This window comes from Loxodonta africana, chromosome 13 (genome assembly GCF_030014295.1).
Source record: "Loxodonta africana isolate mLoxAfr1 chromosome 13, mLoxAfr1.hap2, whole genome shotgun sequence".
NCBI classification, from domain to species: Eukaryota; Metazoa; Chordata; class Mammalia; order Proboscidea; family Elephantidae; genus Loxodonta; species Loxodonta africana.
In genome coordinates this window covers 50920839-50936300 of record NC_087354.1, presented here as the reverse complement: position 1 = coordinate 50936300, position 15462 = coordinate 50920839, and the positions used below count along the sequence as shown (strand labels likewise).

The 15462-nt window shown below is 45.3% G+C and overlaps 1 protein-coding gene across 1 annotated transcript in view; it reads left to right on the top strand.

Moving 5' to 3' along the window:
• ANKDD1A (ankyrin repeat and death domain containing 1A) overlaps positions 1-6646 on the top strand; it is a 43633-nt gene extending 36987 nt beyond the window's left edge. The window contains exons 13-15 of the mRNA XM_003418414.3: positions 2259-2463; positions 5248-5379; positions 6585-6646. Coding sequence (XP_003418462.3) covers positions 2259-2463; positions 5248-5379; positions 6585-6646 — 399 coding nt within the window. The remainder of the gene's footprint in view (positions 1-2258; positions 2464-5247; positions 5380-6584) is intronic.
• The last annotated feature ends 8816 nt before the right edge of the window (positions 6647-15462 follow it).

Genomic DNA, 15462 nt, shown 5'->3' with positions numbered 1-15462 from the left:
CCCTGCCTTTCCTACCACCCAAGGTTGTTTGTGAGGCTCTGGAGATGGATGAGCGTCCAAACCACTCTGAAGTTAGGCTGGCTGAGGCCCATGCCAATGTGGAGATACTCTTGTGTACTTCTGTAAGTCCTGGTTGATGAGTCAATGAATGAATGAATGCATGATGAACGAATGAGTGCATACATGCCTGCATGAATGAGGAAGAGGTGGCAATTTGCTTCCATCTCACTGCCATCTCCAGGTGAGTAGAACTGCTGCTGGGAGTGTTGTGTTCACGCAGGGGTAGATTAACCAGTACACACAGGATTATGGTAAACAAGGGACACATGGGCTTCACTGTGTTTACTTACTAACGTGTAGTGCACAGTTTCACATGGTAAAGAATAGATGAAATTGTACACTACGGATTAGTCAGTAAACACAAATAAGCCCATGTGTACCTTGCTTATTAGGTAACCTGTCCCTGTGAGTTCAGGCAACTCTCTCTGAGCTCAGAAGGAGAGCATGCTGGGATAGATTAGTGATGTCTGCTATGAGACTAGGAAAGAAGATGGCCACATGTAAGGTCACCAATTTGCTCTTCCTGTTGAAGGCAATTGAGGGTGGGATGGGGAGTTTTTTTAGTGTCCTTTATAGTAGTTAAGAGTTACAGCTGCTAACCAAAACGTTGGCAGTTCGAATCCACCAGCTGCTCCTTGGAAACCCTATGGGGCAGTCCTACTCTGTCCTATATGGTCGCTATGTGTCGGAATTTACTCAACGGCAACGGGTTTTTGGTTAGTTAAACAAAAAATAATTTTTGCATTTACTTTGGTTTTTAAAATTAATATGAGATTTATTAAGTTACAAATGTAAAAACCTAGTCTTCCTTAAACTTTTAAATTCATCTTATAAATCTTATTATTCTTTTTATACAACTGGTAAACCAAGGGAAGCCTTTGATTGACAACTGGTCCCATGTTTACACCTAGTTAATTAAACTACCTTAATTAAACATTTTATACTAAATGAATAAGATTTTCTTTTTAAGCACTTCAGATGCTTCCTAAATTCTTAAGTTATTGGAGTAAATCCAATAAGTCAGACCTATAAATAAAGTGAATCTAAAATGTCTTAAACATTCCAGTGTTGTTTATAAACTTAGGAAACATCTCTTACCCCCTCAAATAAAAATCACAATTCCAAAGTCAATTGCTCAATAACAAATTTCAACAGAAATCTTAAGATAGTATCTTCCACAGATACGCTGTATTTTCTTAAATGTTACAACCCTTTACATATGACGGATTACTCCTAGATGTAACATCAAAATATCAACACTAAGGGTTGGATTAACTCACTCACCTTTGTACTTAATTGTACACAACTTCAGGGTTTTTTTTTTCTTTTTTTTAAAGTCCTTACCCACTAAGACAGTGGCTGTACATTAGAATCCAAATTCCCTACCCCTACCAACTTAATCAGAATCTCTGGGGTGAGATCCAGGCATCAGTATTTCCTAAATCCCCTAGATGATTCCAGTGTACAGACAAGGCTGAAAACATTGCCTAAGGGAATAGTTTTAATCTCCTCAGGGAAGAGTCCAGCTTGCCTGGTGGTCACATCATAGTTTAGAGACTATTGACCAGGATGCAAGAATTACTGTTGCGGACACCAGGTGTCTCACCTTGCACCTTTTAACAACCAGAACCCATGTCTTAGGCTCTCCTGGGCTTAATTTACGCTATTACGTAGTTCTTTTGTCACCTGTCATTTTATCGCCTGGTTTGGGTAGAAAGAATTCTATAACCCCACCCAGATTGCTTTACTCCTTGGTGGGATTCAGCAGGTCCAGTGCCTGGGTCTTGAGCTTCCTGGCTTGGGCCACGGCTGCTGAGGTAACTGTTGATATCCATGCTATTAGGACACAGGAAAAAGAGAGGCATCTGACCAGGGGAACTGAGAAGGTTTCTTGGAAGAGGTGGCATGTGGGTGGTCTATCGACTGTGCAATGGGGCTGAGGGACGGGGAGGTGAGAAAAGGAATTCTGGGTGGAGGAACAGTATGAGCAGCTTGGGTTCCAGAGGTCAAAGCAAGGCATGGAGTCTGAAACCCAAGTGGACATTAAGCCCCAGACTCCAGTTCCCAGGCTTCCCAGTGGAGGCTGTAATAGGTAACAGAGGCCTTGACTTTGCCTTGCTCCCACCCAGGATCACGAGGGTGAGCTGGGGAAGGGTTTTCCCCAGACAGCTTCTGCACTTTTGGGATCTGCCTCACAGGACCACCTCTCATACAGTGACCCCAGTGACCCTTCCAGGAAGACCTTGACCTTTAAGCAGGACCACCGGCAGGAGACACAGCAGCTCCGCTCTGTGCTGTGGCAACTGGCCTCCAGGCACCTGCGGCCCGATGAGTGGAAGAAGCTGGCATATTCCTGGGAGTTCACTGAGGCCCACGTCCACGCCATCGAGCAACAGTGGACAGGTACCACCTTGCCTCTCCCCACCCCAGATCAACCAGCTGAGCAGAGGAGTGGGGGTGCCTGAGGTGTGGTCTGTTTTCTCTGCTTCTGGGGAAAGAGCCTATGTAACCCACAGCCCAGCCACACTAAGCCCAGCCATCAACAAGTACTTGTTTGAAGGCCTTGGGCTAGGTGCTGGGGTATACAGAGAGGCAGCATGGCTTGGTGTTTAAGACTCTGGGCTCAAGTCCTACAGAGCTGGGCTGGAGGCAGGTCTACCCCTGATCAGCTGTGTAGCTTCCGGCAAGTCACTCACCTTTTCCTCATTGCAGTATGTTGGGTGCGTAACACACTGCCTGGCACCATACATGAGAACAAGTCAAACAGGCTCCACCTTCTACAAGCTCACAATCTGGACCAAATAAAAGTCCCCCATCAAGGGCTGCGCCATGAGTAGGTTCATGCTAAGGGCCCAGAGCAAGACACAGAAAGTCAGAGGAGGCAGTGAATGGACTCACCTGGACCTGGTGTTTGTCCCCGAGCATCTGTGTCCCTACCACATGGAAAGCCCAGCCTGGACAGCAGACCTAAGTCACAGAGTTTAATAACAAGCTAGTCCCTACCACGGGGCACTCAGTACTGTGAGCAATAGTTTCCAAACATGGCTGCACACTGAAATCATCTGGGAAGCTTTAACCAATCTCAGTGCTTAGGTTGCACCCAGACCCAAGTACATCAGAATCACCTGGGGTGGGACCAAGGTGTCAGTATTTTCCAGCGCTTCCCAGGTATTTCCAATGAGCAGTAAATGCTGAAGCCCACTGGTACAGAGAGAGAACATGGCCGGCTCTGTCTCTGACTAAGCAGTTTTCTCATTTGTAAAATAGGGCCAATAGCATGCAAACTCCCAAAAAACCAAGCCCACTGCCGTCAAGTTGATTCTGACTCATAGCAACCCTATAGGACAGAGTAGAACCTATAGGGTTTCCAAGGAGTGGCTGGTGGGGTCGAACTGCCTACCTTCGGACGCAGCCCTGGAAATGTGCACTCGTCTATGCCAAGAAATTTGGAAGACAGCTACCTGGCCAACCGACTGGAAGAAATCCATATTTATGCCTATTCCCAAGAAAGGTGATCCAACCGAATGTGGAAGTTATCAAACAATATTAATATCACAGGCAAGCAAAATTTTGCTGAAGATCATTCAAAAACGGCTGCAGCAGTATATTGTCAGGGAATGGCCAGAAATTCAGGCCAGATTCAGAAGAGGATGTGGAACCAGGGATATCATTGCTGATGTCAGACGGATCCTGGCTGAGAGCAGAGAATACCAGAAGGATGTTTACCTGTGTTTTATTGACTATGTAAAGGCATTCGACTGTGTAGATCATAACAAATTATGGATAAAATTGAGAAGAATGAGAATCCCAGAACACTTAATTATACTCATGAGGAACCTGTACATAGATCAAGAGGCAGTTGTTTGGACAGAACAAGGGGATACGGAGTAGTTTAAAGTCAGGAAGGGTGTGCGTCAGGGTTGCATCCTTTCACCATACCTATTCAATCTGTATACTGAGCAAATAATCTGAGAAGCTGGACTATATGAAGAAGAATGGGGCATCAGGATTGGTGGAAGACTCATTAACAACCTGCGTTATGCAGATGACACAACCTTGCTTGCTGAAAGTGAAGAGGACTTGAAGCACTTACTAATGAAGATCGAAGACCACAGCCTTCAGTATGGATTACACCTCCACATACAGAAAACAAAATTCTCACAACTGGACCAATGAGCAACATCGTGATAAATGGAGAAAAGATTGAAGTTGTCAAGGATTTCATTTCGCCTGGATCCACAATCAACACCTATGGAAGCAGCAGTCAAGAAATCAAAAGACACATTGCATTGGGAAAATCTGCTGCAAAAGACCTCTTTAAAGTGTTGAGGAGCAAAGATGTCACCTTGAAGACTAAGGTGCGCCTGACCCAAGCCATGGTATTTTCAGTCGCATCATATGCATGTGAAAGCTGGACAATGAATAAGGAAGACCGAAGAAGAATTGACACCTTTGAGTTGTAGTGTTGGTGAAGAATATTGAATATACCGTGGACTGCCAAAAGAATGAACAAATTTGTCTTGGAAGAAGTACAACTAGAATGCTCCTTAGAAGCAAGGATGGTGGGACTGCGTCTTGCATACTTTGGACATGTTGTCAGGAGGGATCAGTCCCTGGAGAGGAACATCATGCTTAGCAGAGTACAGAGTCAGTGGAAGAGAGGAAGACCCTCAAAGAGTTGGATTGACAAAGTCGCTGCAACAATGGGCTCAAGTGTAACAACCACTGTAAGGATGGCACAGGACCAGGCAGTGTTTTGTTCTGTGGTACACAGGGTCACTATGAGTCAGAACCGACTTGATGGCACCTAACAACAACCAAACAACACCTTTTGGTTAGCAGCCGAACTAACTGACCATTTTGCCACTGGGGCTCCAATATGTGCAAGGCCTAGATTATTGTGAGCAACCAAAGTGTACAATCATGGGCATCATGGTACCACAACAATGAATGCCAGTTCTCTCTTCAGAGTGATGTTAACAGGCCCTGACACAAAGCTCCTCTCTTCCCCTCCCCCATCTCCAGGGTGAGCACCGGGGCATCAGAAGGGTGAAGGAAGCCTGGCCTCTCTCTCCTGCCTGGGCGGTTCAGGAGGCTGCGGAGGTGGCACAGACATGGGCTCAGACCTGGCTGTGGCAAGGTGGCCTGGTTTGCTCCTTCTCCTTCTTTCTCCTCTCTTGTCCTCAGGCACCAAGAGCTACCGGGAGCATGGCCACCGCATGTTGCTCATCTGTCTGCATGGTCTGGGTGCAGCCGGAGAGAACCCCAGCAAAGCGCTGTTTGAGGGCCTTGTGGCCATTGGCAGGAGGGACCTGGCTGGTAAGAGTGTGCTCAGCCCGGCTTCCGCCCAGGACAGTACTGGGCCCCAGGGCAGGGGAGCCATATGGCCCCACTGGAATGGGCCGGGCCGACAAAGGGCTTCTCAGACCACTGGAATGGGCTGGGCCGACTAAGGGCTTCTCAGACCACAATGCTGTGAGGCCAACTCTTGACCTTCCATTCTTGGTCCTATTCCTGCCTCCAGAGCCCTAGTAGTGTACTGGTTAAGTGTTTGGTTGCTAACCAAAAGGTCAGCAGTTCAAATCCACCAGGTGCTCCTTGGAAACCCTATGGGGCAGTTCTACTCTGTCCTGTAGGGTCACTATGAGTTGGAATCGACTCCATGGCAATAGGTAGTCCTGTCTCCTGGAAATGAAGGTAGAGCCTTGGGAAAATCATGGTGCATCTGGCCTCAGTTTTCCTATCTGTGCAGTGGGGGTGTTGGTCCAAATGATCCTTCTGACTTTCACAGTCCCAGAGCCAGTGATGGCCCTTTCTACTTTGATATTTTTTTCTTTCTTTCCAGTTTGCAATAAAGCTGGAACAGCCTTCAGACTTCACAATATTCTAAATATTTTTATATTTTCACAAATATTAAGGTATATGGATAAGAACTAGATTAAAATGACTTAAACCAGTCAGAATTGGTTAAGTAAAATGTCTGAGCCCCCCAAAACCCATTCAAGTCTGCCAATCAGGAAAGCCTGATTTGAGAGCTAAGGCATCCCGCAGCACAATCAGGGAGGCAGATAAAAGGTTCCCTTACTAATCCCTCATTAAGAACAAAATTGGCTCCTGATGAAAAAGCCTTCAACATCAAAGTGTCCATCAACATGGTGCATTATGGGGCAACCACAGATGAGCCATTAGAGAGTCATTACTGGTTAGCAAGGTTACCTTAGCAATGAGGCAACAAGAAAAAACACAGCATATGATTGAAGGCGGAAGGAAAAGCCCCCAGCCTGGTGGCTACTCCACAGCTGTCCCAGGCATGAGGAGCAAAGACAGCCTGCATGGGGACAAGGTTGGAAATCAAAGGCTGGAGGAATTAGGGATGATTTTTTTTTCTTTTTCCAAAATTTTCTTCAATATCGTTGTCGAATCTTTTATTTAGCACAGTCTCTGGCAGGCCATTAAAACATAAAAGCAGCCCTGTGAGGCAGAGTTCAGGCAACAGAAGACAACAGGACTCTTGTCTTTTGCAGAAAGCATCAGGAAGAAAGCAAATGCAGACCCCAGTGCCCCCAGGAGGTGCACAGCCATGTAACTGGAGGGCGCCGACCTGGACTTCGGAATGTGGGGCCGCCTGAACAGTTGATGACCACCATTTTAAGGGCTTAAAAAAAAAAAAAAAGACACTGTTAACAGACCTCCAGCTGCTTCTACTGAAACACCCGGTCATGCAGTGACCAGCAGGCAAATGTTTGTAATCTATCATACAAGCATTGGTCCAGGGGGCCTGCTCAGGTTTACCAGTAATCCTCTCCCACAGGTAGGTCCTTTACAGCTCTAAGCTCACCTTCACCTCCCTCATCTCCTCAGAGCCTCACAGCATTCCCCTTGAGGGGCATGGGGCATTCTGACGGAGGACACTGACGCTCAGAGAGGATAAGCAGCCTGCCCAGGTCAGACCGCTAATCAGGTGGTAGGACCAGCTTCCAAACCCACCACTCCTGCCACCCCATCACTTAGAAAATGGACTGCCTTACCTCATTCACTAATGAGCCCTGGTGGAGCAATGGTAAAGCACTCTGCTGCTAAGGAAAGGTTGGCAGTTCGAACCAGGGCCTCAAACCAGTTAATTCCAGTTTGACCCCCTGCTGAGAATTTGCAGTTCCACTCCAGATATACTGAATCAGAATCTACATTTTAACAAGATCTTGTGTGCACGTAAGAATCACCTGCGTACATAATATATACATAAGAACCTACATTTTAATAAGATCTCCGGGATCTTATACGTAGATGTATACACAAGAATCACCTTGGGATCTTGTTACATTTTAATAAGATCTTATTACATTTTAACAAGATCTTATGTACACATAAGAATCACCTGGAGATCTTATTAAAATGTAGATTCTGATTCAGTAAATCTGGGGTGGAAATGCAAATTCTCAGCAGCTGGTCAAACCAGAATTCGCCCTGGTTCAAACCTGCCTAGCAGCTCTGCAGGAGAAAGACCTGGTGATCCCCTTCCATAAAGATTACAGCCAAAAAACCCTATGAGGCAGTTTTCTACTGTCACATGGGGCCGCTATGAGTCACAATCTACTCGAAGGCACCTAACACCACCACCTTATTCAGTGGCTGTTACGAATGCTGAGCCACGACTGTTTGTATTCACAGACTTATTTGTATCTTTTGACAGCTCCAGGAGGCATGCAATTTCATTTTTACCTTCCTGTCTTACAATTTTAAAAAAGGTTTTTTAACTTTTCATTTTGAAATAATTTCAGACTTAAAAAGAGTTGCAGAAGGAGCACAAAGAATTTCTGAACACCCTTTGCAGAACTTCCCCAAATGTTAACATCTTACCTAACAATGTAATTTTTCAACCGCGAAATACTGACATGAACACAAGACTGTTAACCAATCTACAGACGCAGTTCAGACTTCACCAGTTGAGTCATTAATGTCCTTTCTCCAGTCCAGGATCATGCTTTGCATTTAGTTGTTATTTTTCTCATTTTAAATAGCCCCATACAAAGTGTCTGGAGCAGTGCTATGTGATAGAACTTTCTGCAATGATGGGAATGTCCTACATCTCTGCTGTTCAGTATGGTAGCCACCAGCCACATATGGCTATTGAGCATTTGAAATGCGGTCATGGGGACTGAGGAATGGAATTTTTAATTATATTAAATTTTAACGATTTAAATAGCCACCTGTGGTCAGTGGTGACCATACTGGATGACACAGCTGGTCTAGAGCTTTGCTCCTAAATGCTGGACAAGCACAAGTTGTTGCGGGTCTCAGCGGCATCAGTGAGAAAGTGTGGTCCCAGGGCTACATTCCTGTGACCCTTAGGAAGCAGCTCGGTTTCACAGAATGTGGAGACTCTGTGCAGGACAACCCAGAAGTTTTGGTTGGAAGCTGTTTTTGTCTAATTTGAGCTTTCCTGCTGTGGCCTTCATGGCGCAGTGGTTAAGAGCTTGGCTGTGAACCAAAAGGTCGACAGTTTGAACCCACCAGCTGCTCTCTGGAAACCCTATTGGGCAGTTATACTCTGTCTTATACGGTTGCTATGAGTCGGAATCGACTTGACAGCAATGGGTTTGGTTTTTGGCTTGCTGTGGCCAGTTTAGGAGCCCACATCTTATAAAAACTCCCCACAGTTAGCAACTGGGCTAGAGACCTGGAAAGGGGATGGAACAACTGTCAGAGCTTAAAAGGGGCTTCAGCTATCACACCTTGCTGGTGGAGTACACCGTGGTACAACTCTTCCGAGAGGCAATATAACATTATCTATCAAAGTTATAAACACATTTACCATTTGACCCAGAAATCCCCTTTCTACGAATTTATCCTCCAGATATACCTGCACACACACAAAATGACAGATACGCAAGGTTATTTATGGCCACTTTGTTTGAAAAACCAAAAGATGGGAAACAACCAAGTGACCATTTACAGGGGACTGGTGAACTAAAGTATGGTCTGTCCAAACAACAGAACACTCACTTTTCAGCAGTGAAAGAAGAACGAGGATGCTTTCTCAGTATCCTTATGGAAAGATAAATTGTTAGGTGTAAAGAAACCAAAGTACACAGCAGTGCATAGGGTGCGCCACCAATTGTATAAGACAGGGAGAAGATAATATATTCATATTTGCTTGTACTTGCATAAATAAACATTAGACCATCTGAGATACATCTACTGGTCCCATCCCAGCTAGAGCAAAGGATAATGAAGAAAACCAAAGGCACAGGGGAAAGACTAGTCTAAAGGACTAATGGACCACAACTACGACAACCTCCACCAGACTGAGCCCAGAACAACTAGATGGTGCCCAGTTACCACCACGGACTGCTCTGGCAGGGATCACAAAGAGGGTCCTACACAGAGTGGGAGAAAAATGTAGAACAAAATTCAAATTCACATACCACAAAAAAAAAAAAAAAAACAGTCTTGCTAGTCTGACAGAGACTGGAGAAATCCCGAGTCTGACCCCCAGACACCCTTTTAACTCAGTACTGATGTCACTACTGAGGTTCACCCTTCAGCCAAAGATTAGACAGGTCTATAGGGCCAACAATAACACACGTGAGGGACGTGCTTCATACTTAAATCATGTATATGAGACTAATGAGCACGGCAGCCCAAAAGCAAAGACAAGAAGGCAGGAAGGGACAGGAAAACTGAACTCACGGAAACAAGGAAACTGGGGTAGAGAAGGGGAGAGTGTTGACACATCATGGGGTTGGCAACCAATGTCACAAAACAATTTGTGTATTGAGTGTTTTATGAGAAACTAATTTGCTCTGTAAACTTTCACCTAAATCACAATAAAAAAATAAACATTAGAAAGACTCATAAGAAGTTAACATACAGGGTTACTCTGGGGTGGGAGAAACTGGGGATTGGGCCAGGGGTGGGGGAGAGTTCTCACTGAGACTTTTTTTAACGCCGTTTTGATTTGTGGAATGTGTAAGTCTATTACTTGCTCAAAACCAAAAGTATATGACATTCTGGAAAAGGTGTAACTATAGAGACAGTGAAAAGATGAGTGGTTGCCAGGGGTTCGGTGTAGGGGGAAGGGAAGCGATGAATAGTTGGAGCACAGGGGAGTTTTAGGGCAGTGAAACTGTTCTGCTTGATACTGTAATGATGGGCACATGACATTATACATTTGTCAAGACCTACGGACTGAACAGCACAGAGTGAACCCTAATGCCAACGATGGACTTTAGTTAATAATCCCTACCAACCAACCAACCGGTTGCTGCGGAGCTGATTCTGACTCATGGCCACCCCGTGTGTATCAGAATAGAACTGTGCTCCAGAAGGTTTTCAGTGGCTGATTTTTCAGAAATAGATTGCTAGGTCTTTCTTCGGAGGTGCCCCTGGGTGGATCTGAACCTGGGACTTTTCCGTTAGAAGGGTTAGCATGTTAGCAGGGTTAGACGTTGAGAGCTTAATGACTGCACCACCCAAACCTGTTGCCATTGAGTCGATTCTGACTCATAGCGACCCTATAGGACAGAGCAGAACTGCCCCATAGAGTTTCCAAGGAGCGTCTAGTGGATCGAACTGTCAACCTTTCGGTCAACAGCTGTAGCTGTTAACCGCTGTGCCACCAGGGTTTCCAACCAAGGATCCCTTAAACCAAAAACCAAACCTGTTGCTGTCGAGTTGATTCCGACTCCTAGCGACCCTATAGTTAATAATATTCTATCAATATTAGTTCATTGGTTGTAACAAATGTACCACACAATTAACCCTTAGTTAATAGTAATGTATCAGTATTAGTTCATCGGTTGTAACAAATGTACCACAAGAATGCAAGATATTAATAATAGGAAAAACCATGTACAAGGGGGCACAGGGGTATCGGGAACTCTGTACTTTCTGTACCTTTTTTCTGTAAAGCTAAAACCGTTCTAAAAATTAAAGACTATTAAAAAAAAAAGTACACTTACAAAAAGGAAACAAAGAAAAAGAGGTTTTGAAACCAACCCATTTTACCAGCAGTGACCTGATGATCCAGGAGGTTGCAAGTCGAGCCCGAGGCCTGGCGATGTGTAGTGGGATTCAGATCCCCAGGCGTGGTGCCGTGAAACCCTTCCTTCCCCGCAAGTTCAGGGTTGAGGTGGAGAGCCCTACTCTTGGACCTGTTCCGTATTTTGTACCATATGGGACTTAGATCATTTATCTAGATGAGTTCTGCGTTTTTTTCAAGATGGAAAAGAAAATACTTAAAGTTGAAACATTGAAAACTCTCAAATTCAATACTCATTTCTTTTGTCTGGGAAATCTATGACAAAATTTCAAGTCAGACAAGCGGCTGGGATTGGTTCTGTGTAAGCACAAGTGTTCAGTTCACCACCACTAGTAAATATTCATCGAGCATATTCTGTGCCACCCAGTCTGCTGAGAGCTGGGGTACAGAGATGAGCAGCCCACTGTTCCTGCCCTCGGGGAGCTTATGCTCTAGCAGGAGCAAGGGACGCGGACACCGATGACCGTAAGATAATTCGGTTAGTGCACAAAGAACTTTGGGGTTTGTTCTTCCTCAGGGAAGGTCAGGGGTTGGAAGGGTCTGAGAGGCTCACAGAGAAGAAAGCAGTGAGGAAAGGATGTTCTTGTGGAGATCTATCTGGGGGACACTGTGGCTGGAACCCAGGAATGTGGAAGGAGGGGAAAAGGGGAACTGAGGGGCCAAGAGGGGTGTGAGGGGCCTGGTGTGCAGAAGGGATGCTGGAAATCAGTCCCCCAACCCATAATAAGAAATTTTGTTTCATATTTTAGGGTTAAAAACTCTGAACAAAATAGACTTCCATTTTTGGAAGTGCACACGGGTCTCTCGTCAGAGTGTACTTTTTGCTGATTATGACCGTCAAAATGTTTCCAAAACGTGTATTTAAATCTTTTTCCAATGTCTATTTACTTTGTTTAGTGTTACTTCCTCCCCTTTTCAAGACCTATCCTGTTACCGTCGAGTCGATTCCAACTCATAGCGACCCTACAGGACAGAGTAGAACACCCCCGCAGGGTTTCCAAGGCTGTAAATCTGTAGGAAACAGACTGCCACGTCTTTCTCCCGTGGAGTGGCTGGTCAGTCCGCACTGCCAAATTTTCGGTTAGCAGCCAAGCGCTTAACCACGGCACCACTGGGGCTTCTTTTTCAAAATATATACTTGTAACTTGTTCAAATATATCTTTGTTTACTTATAGTACAAGTTCTCTTTCTCTCACTCCCCTGTGGATCCCAAAGTGATTTCTGGAAAGGTGGGTGCCGATCCTGGGGTTATATCATGTATCAAAATGAACCCATAAAACACCGTCTTCAGAATTGAGGTAAAGGAGTCACTGGCTGTTGCTGGTGTTCGCTCCCCTCATTCCCTCCTGTTTGCAGACTGTCAGCAAATGGTAAAAGCCTATTTCAGAACTTTGAGATTGTTGTCTAATTTCTACAAGAGGTCCCCAAAGGTTCACACACTGGTGAGTGACAAGACCTATATGCGGGCAACATGCAGGCTGGGGTGGCTGGTGCTTCAAGGAGCCACTGTATCACAGTTCACTTCCTCCTCTGCCCAGTCCATCTTCCTTTCCTAGGTGTTGAACCTTAACGTCTTACATCCAAAGTTTCACCTCAGCACCTGCTACAGCCTGAGACATGGGGGCCGATGGGTGGGCTCCAAGAAGGCTGTTTCCAGGTGGGAAATCTGATGAATAGTGATGCCAGGAACTGAGATAGCGGGGCATAGTTGTGAAGGGGCAGGTTTGGGCAGTGGAGACATGGGTGTGGCTTTTCCCAGGTGGAGTCTGGGTGCCTAAGCTGTAGCTAGGCATTCAAGGCTGGTACTGAGAAACACGCAGCTTGCAGTCATCAGGGTGTGCAGCCAGGGAGTGGTTGAAGCTGTTCGAGGGTGTGGGCTTATACAAGGAGGATCCAGACAGATTGGAGGGCAATGTCAAGCGTTCATGACTGCGCTGGGTGACACAGGGCCTGCAGGAGACACGGAGCATGGCCCTGCCCACAGACGCAGACAGGAAAACTCGCAGCCTCAAGGACACCTCAGATGCTAACAGTTAAAAACAACATCCAGCCCTGCCTTTATGGCTTACCAAGGGTTTCCATCATTCATGATACTGTAGAGCCTAAGGTAGTCAGAGAAGATACTGTGGCCCAGTGGAAAGGTCACTGGCTTTACGGATGGTCAGACCCGAGTTGGATCCCAGCTCCCCCACCTTACTGTGTGACCCTGAGCAAGTCTATTGACCTCTCCCAGTTTCTGCAACCTCACCTGTAAAATCAGTATAATTAGGGTTGTGGTGGGGATGAAATCTGAGAGACTATGGTCAGCTTGATGTCCTGAAAACTGGTAAATTAAGAGAAGGAAGCATCGATGCTGATTTTCCTAAACTGTACCTCAGAGAGACCAAATAGCTGATGAGAGGAAGGGTCTTTTGTTTTTTTCACTCAGCGAATTTCAGCTAGTACACGCAAAAGGAATGACAAGTTAGACTATCATCACAGCCCTGCAGCCTGAACTGAAACAACATGTCTGCACAACGACGAGCAGTGGCAGCCACGCCATCAGGGGAACTTCTAGTGACTGGGGTGAGCCTGACAAGGCCTGAACCCACAATCCCATCTGAACACTCAGAGACAACCGGAAATATGTGCCTCCGAGGGAATGCCCAAGAAGCACATGACTCCACCTGTGAAATGTACCTGCCAAAAAGACTGAGCTTGAACCTGACCAAGCCTCTAAGTGTGACTACCAGTTTATAGGACATACCGAGACACAGAAACATGTTAAATGACACCACGAGGCTGCCATCAGCCAAATCCCCAAATCCAGCAAATAAGCCTGTTTCTTCAACAAAGAAATGGCAAGGGGGAAAAAAGAGGAAGGAGAAACTTAGAATTTAAAAGAGATTTAACTGTGAAACATTTCATAACATGGAGGAACCTGGAAGGCATTATGCTGAGTGAAATTAGTCAGAGGCAAAAGGACAAATATTGTATAAGACCACTGTTATAAGATCTTGAGAAATAGCATAAACTGAGAAGAACACATACTTTTGTGGTTACGGGGAAAGGGGGGAGGGAGGGTGGGAGAGGGCTATTTACTGATTAGTTAGTAGATAAGAACTACTTTAGGTGAAGGGAAGGACAATACTCAGTACAGGGAAGGTCAGCTCAACTGGACTGGACCAAAAGCAAAGAAGTTTCCGGGATAAACTGAACGCTTCAAAGGTCAGCGGAGCAAGGGTGGGGGTTTGGGGACTATGGCTTAAGGGGACTTCTAAGTCAACTGGCAAAATAATCCTATTATGAAAACATTCTGCATTCCACTTTGAAATGTGGCATCTGTGGTCTTAAATGCTAACAAGCAGCCATCTAAGATGCATCAATTGGTCTCAACCCACCTGGATCAAAGGAGAATGAAGAACACCAAGGTCACACGATAACTATGAGCCCAAGAGACAGAAAGGGCCACATGAACTAGAGACTTACATCATCCTGAGACCAGAAGAACTAGATGGTGCCAGGCCACAACCGATGACTGCCCTGGCAGGGAGCACAACAGAGAACCCCTGAGGGAGCAGGAGATCAGTGGGATGCAGACCCCAAATTCTCATAAAAAGACCAGACTTAGTGGTCTGACTGAGACTAGAAGAATCCTGGCGGTCATGGTCCCCAAACTTTCTGTTGGCCCAGGACAGGAACCGTTCCTGAAGACAACTCATCAGACATGGAAGGGACTGGACAATGGGTTGGAGAGAGATGCTGATGAAGAGTGAGCTACTTGTATCAGGTGGACACTTGAGACTGTGTTGGCATCTCCTGTCTGGAGGGGAGATAGGAGGGTAGAGAGGGTTAGAAACTGACAAAATTGTCACGAAAGGAGAGACTGGAAGGAGGGAGCGGGCTGACTCATTAGGGGGACAGTGAGTGGGAGCATGGAGTAAGGTGTATATAAGCTTATATGTGACAGACTGACTTGATTTGTAAACGTTCACTTAAAGCTCAATAAAAATTATTAAAAAAAAAAAAAAAAAGATTTAAGAAACATTGCAGCCAAACATAAAGTGTAGGCTTAGTATGGAACCTGACTGGAACAAGTCAGCTGTAAAAAGACATTTGTGGGACAATCAATGAGTAGGAACACTGACTCGATATTAGATGATATGAAGAAATTATTGGTAAATTCTTAAGTGTGATAGTGGCATTATAGCTATTTTATCTCTTAAAGGTACATACAGAAATATTTATCGATGAAAGGGTACAATATTAGAAATTGCCTTAAAATAATCCAGTCTTGGGGAAATGTGTGGAAGAAGTGAGTGTGGGTTAAGAGATGTAACAAGACTGGCCATGAGTTGATAATTTTTGAAGCTGGGTAATGG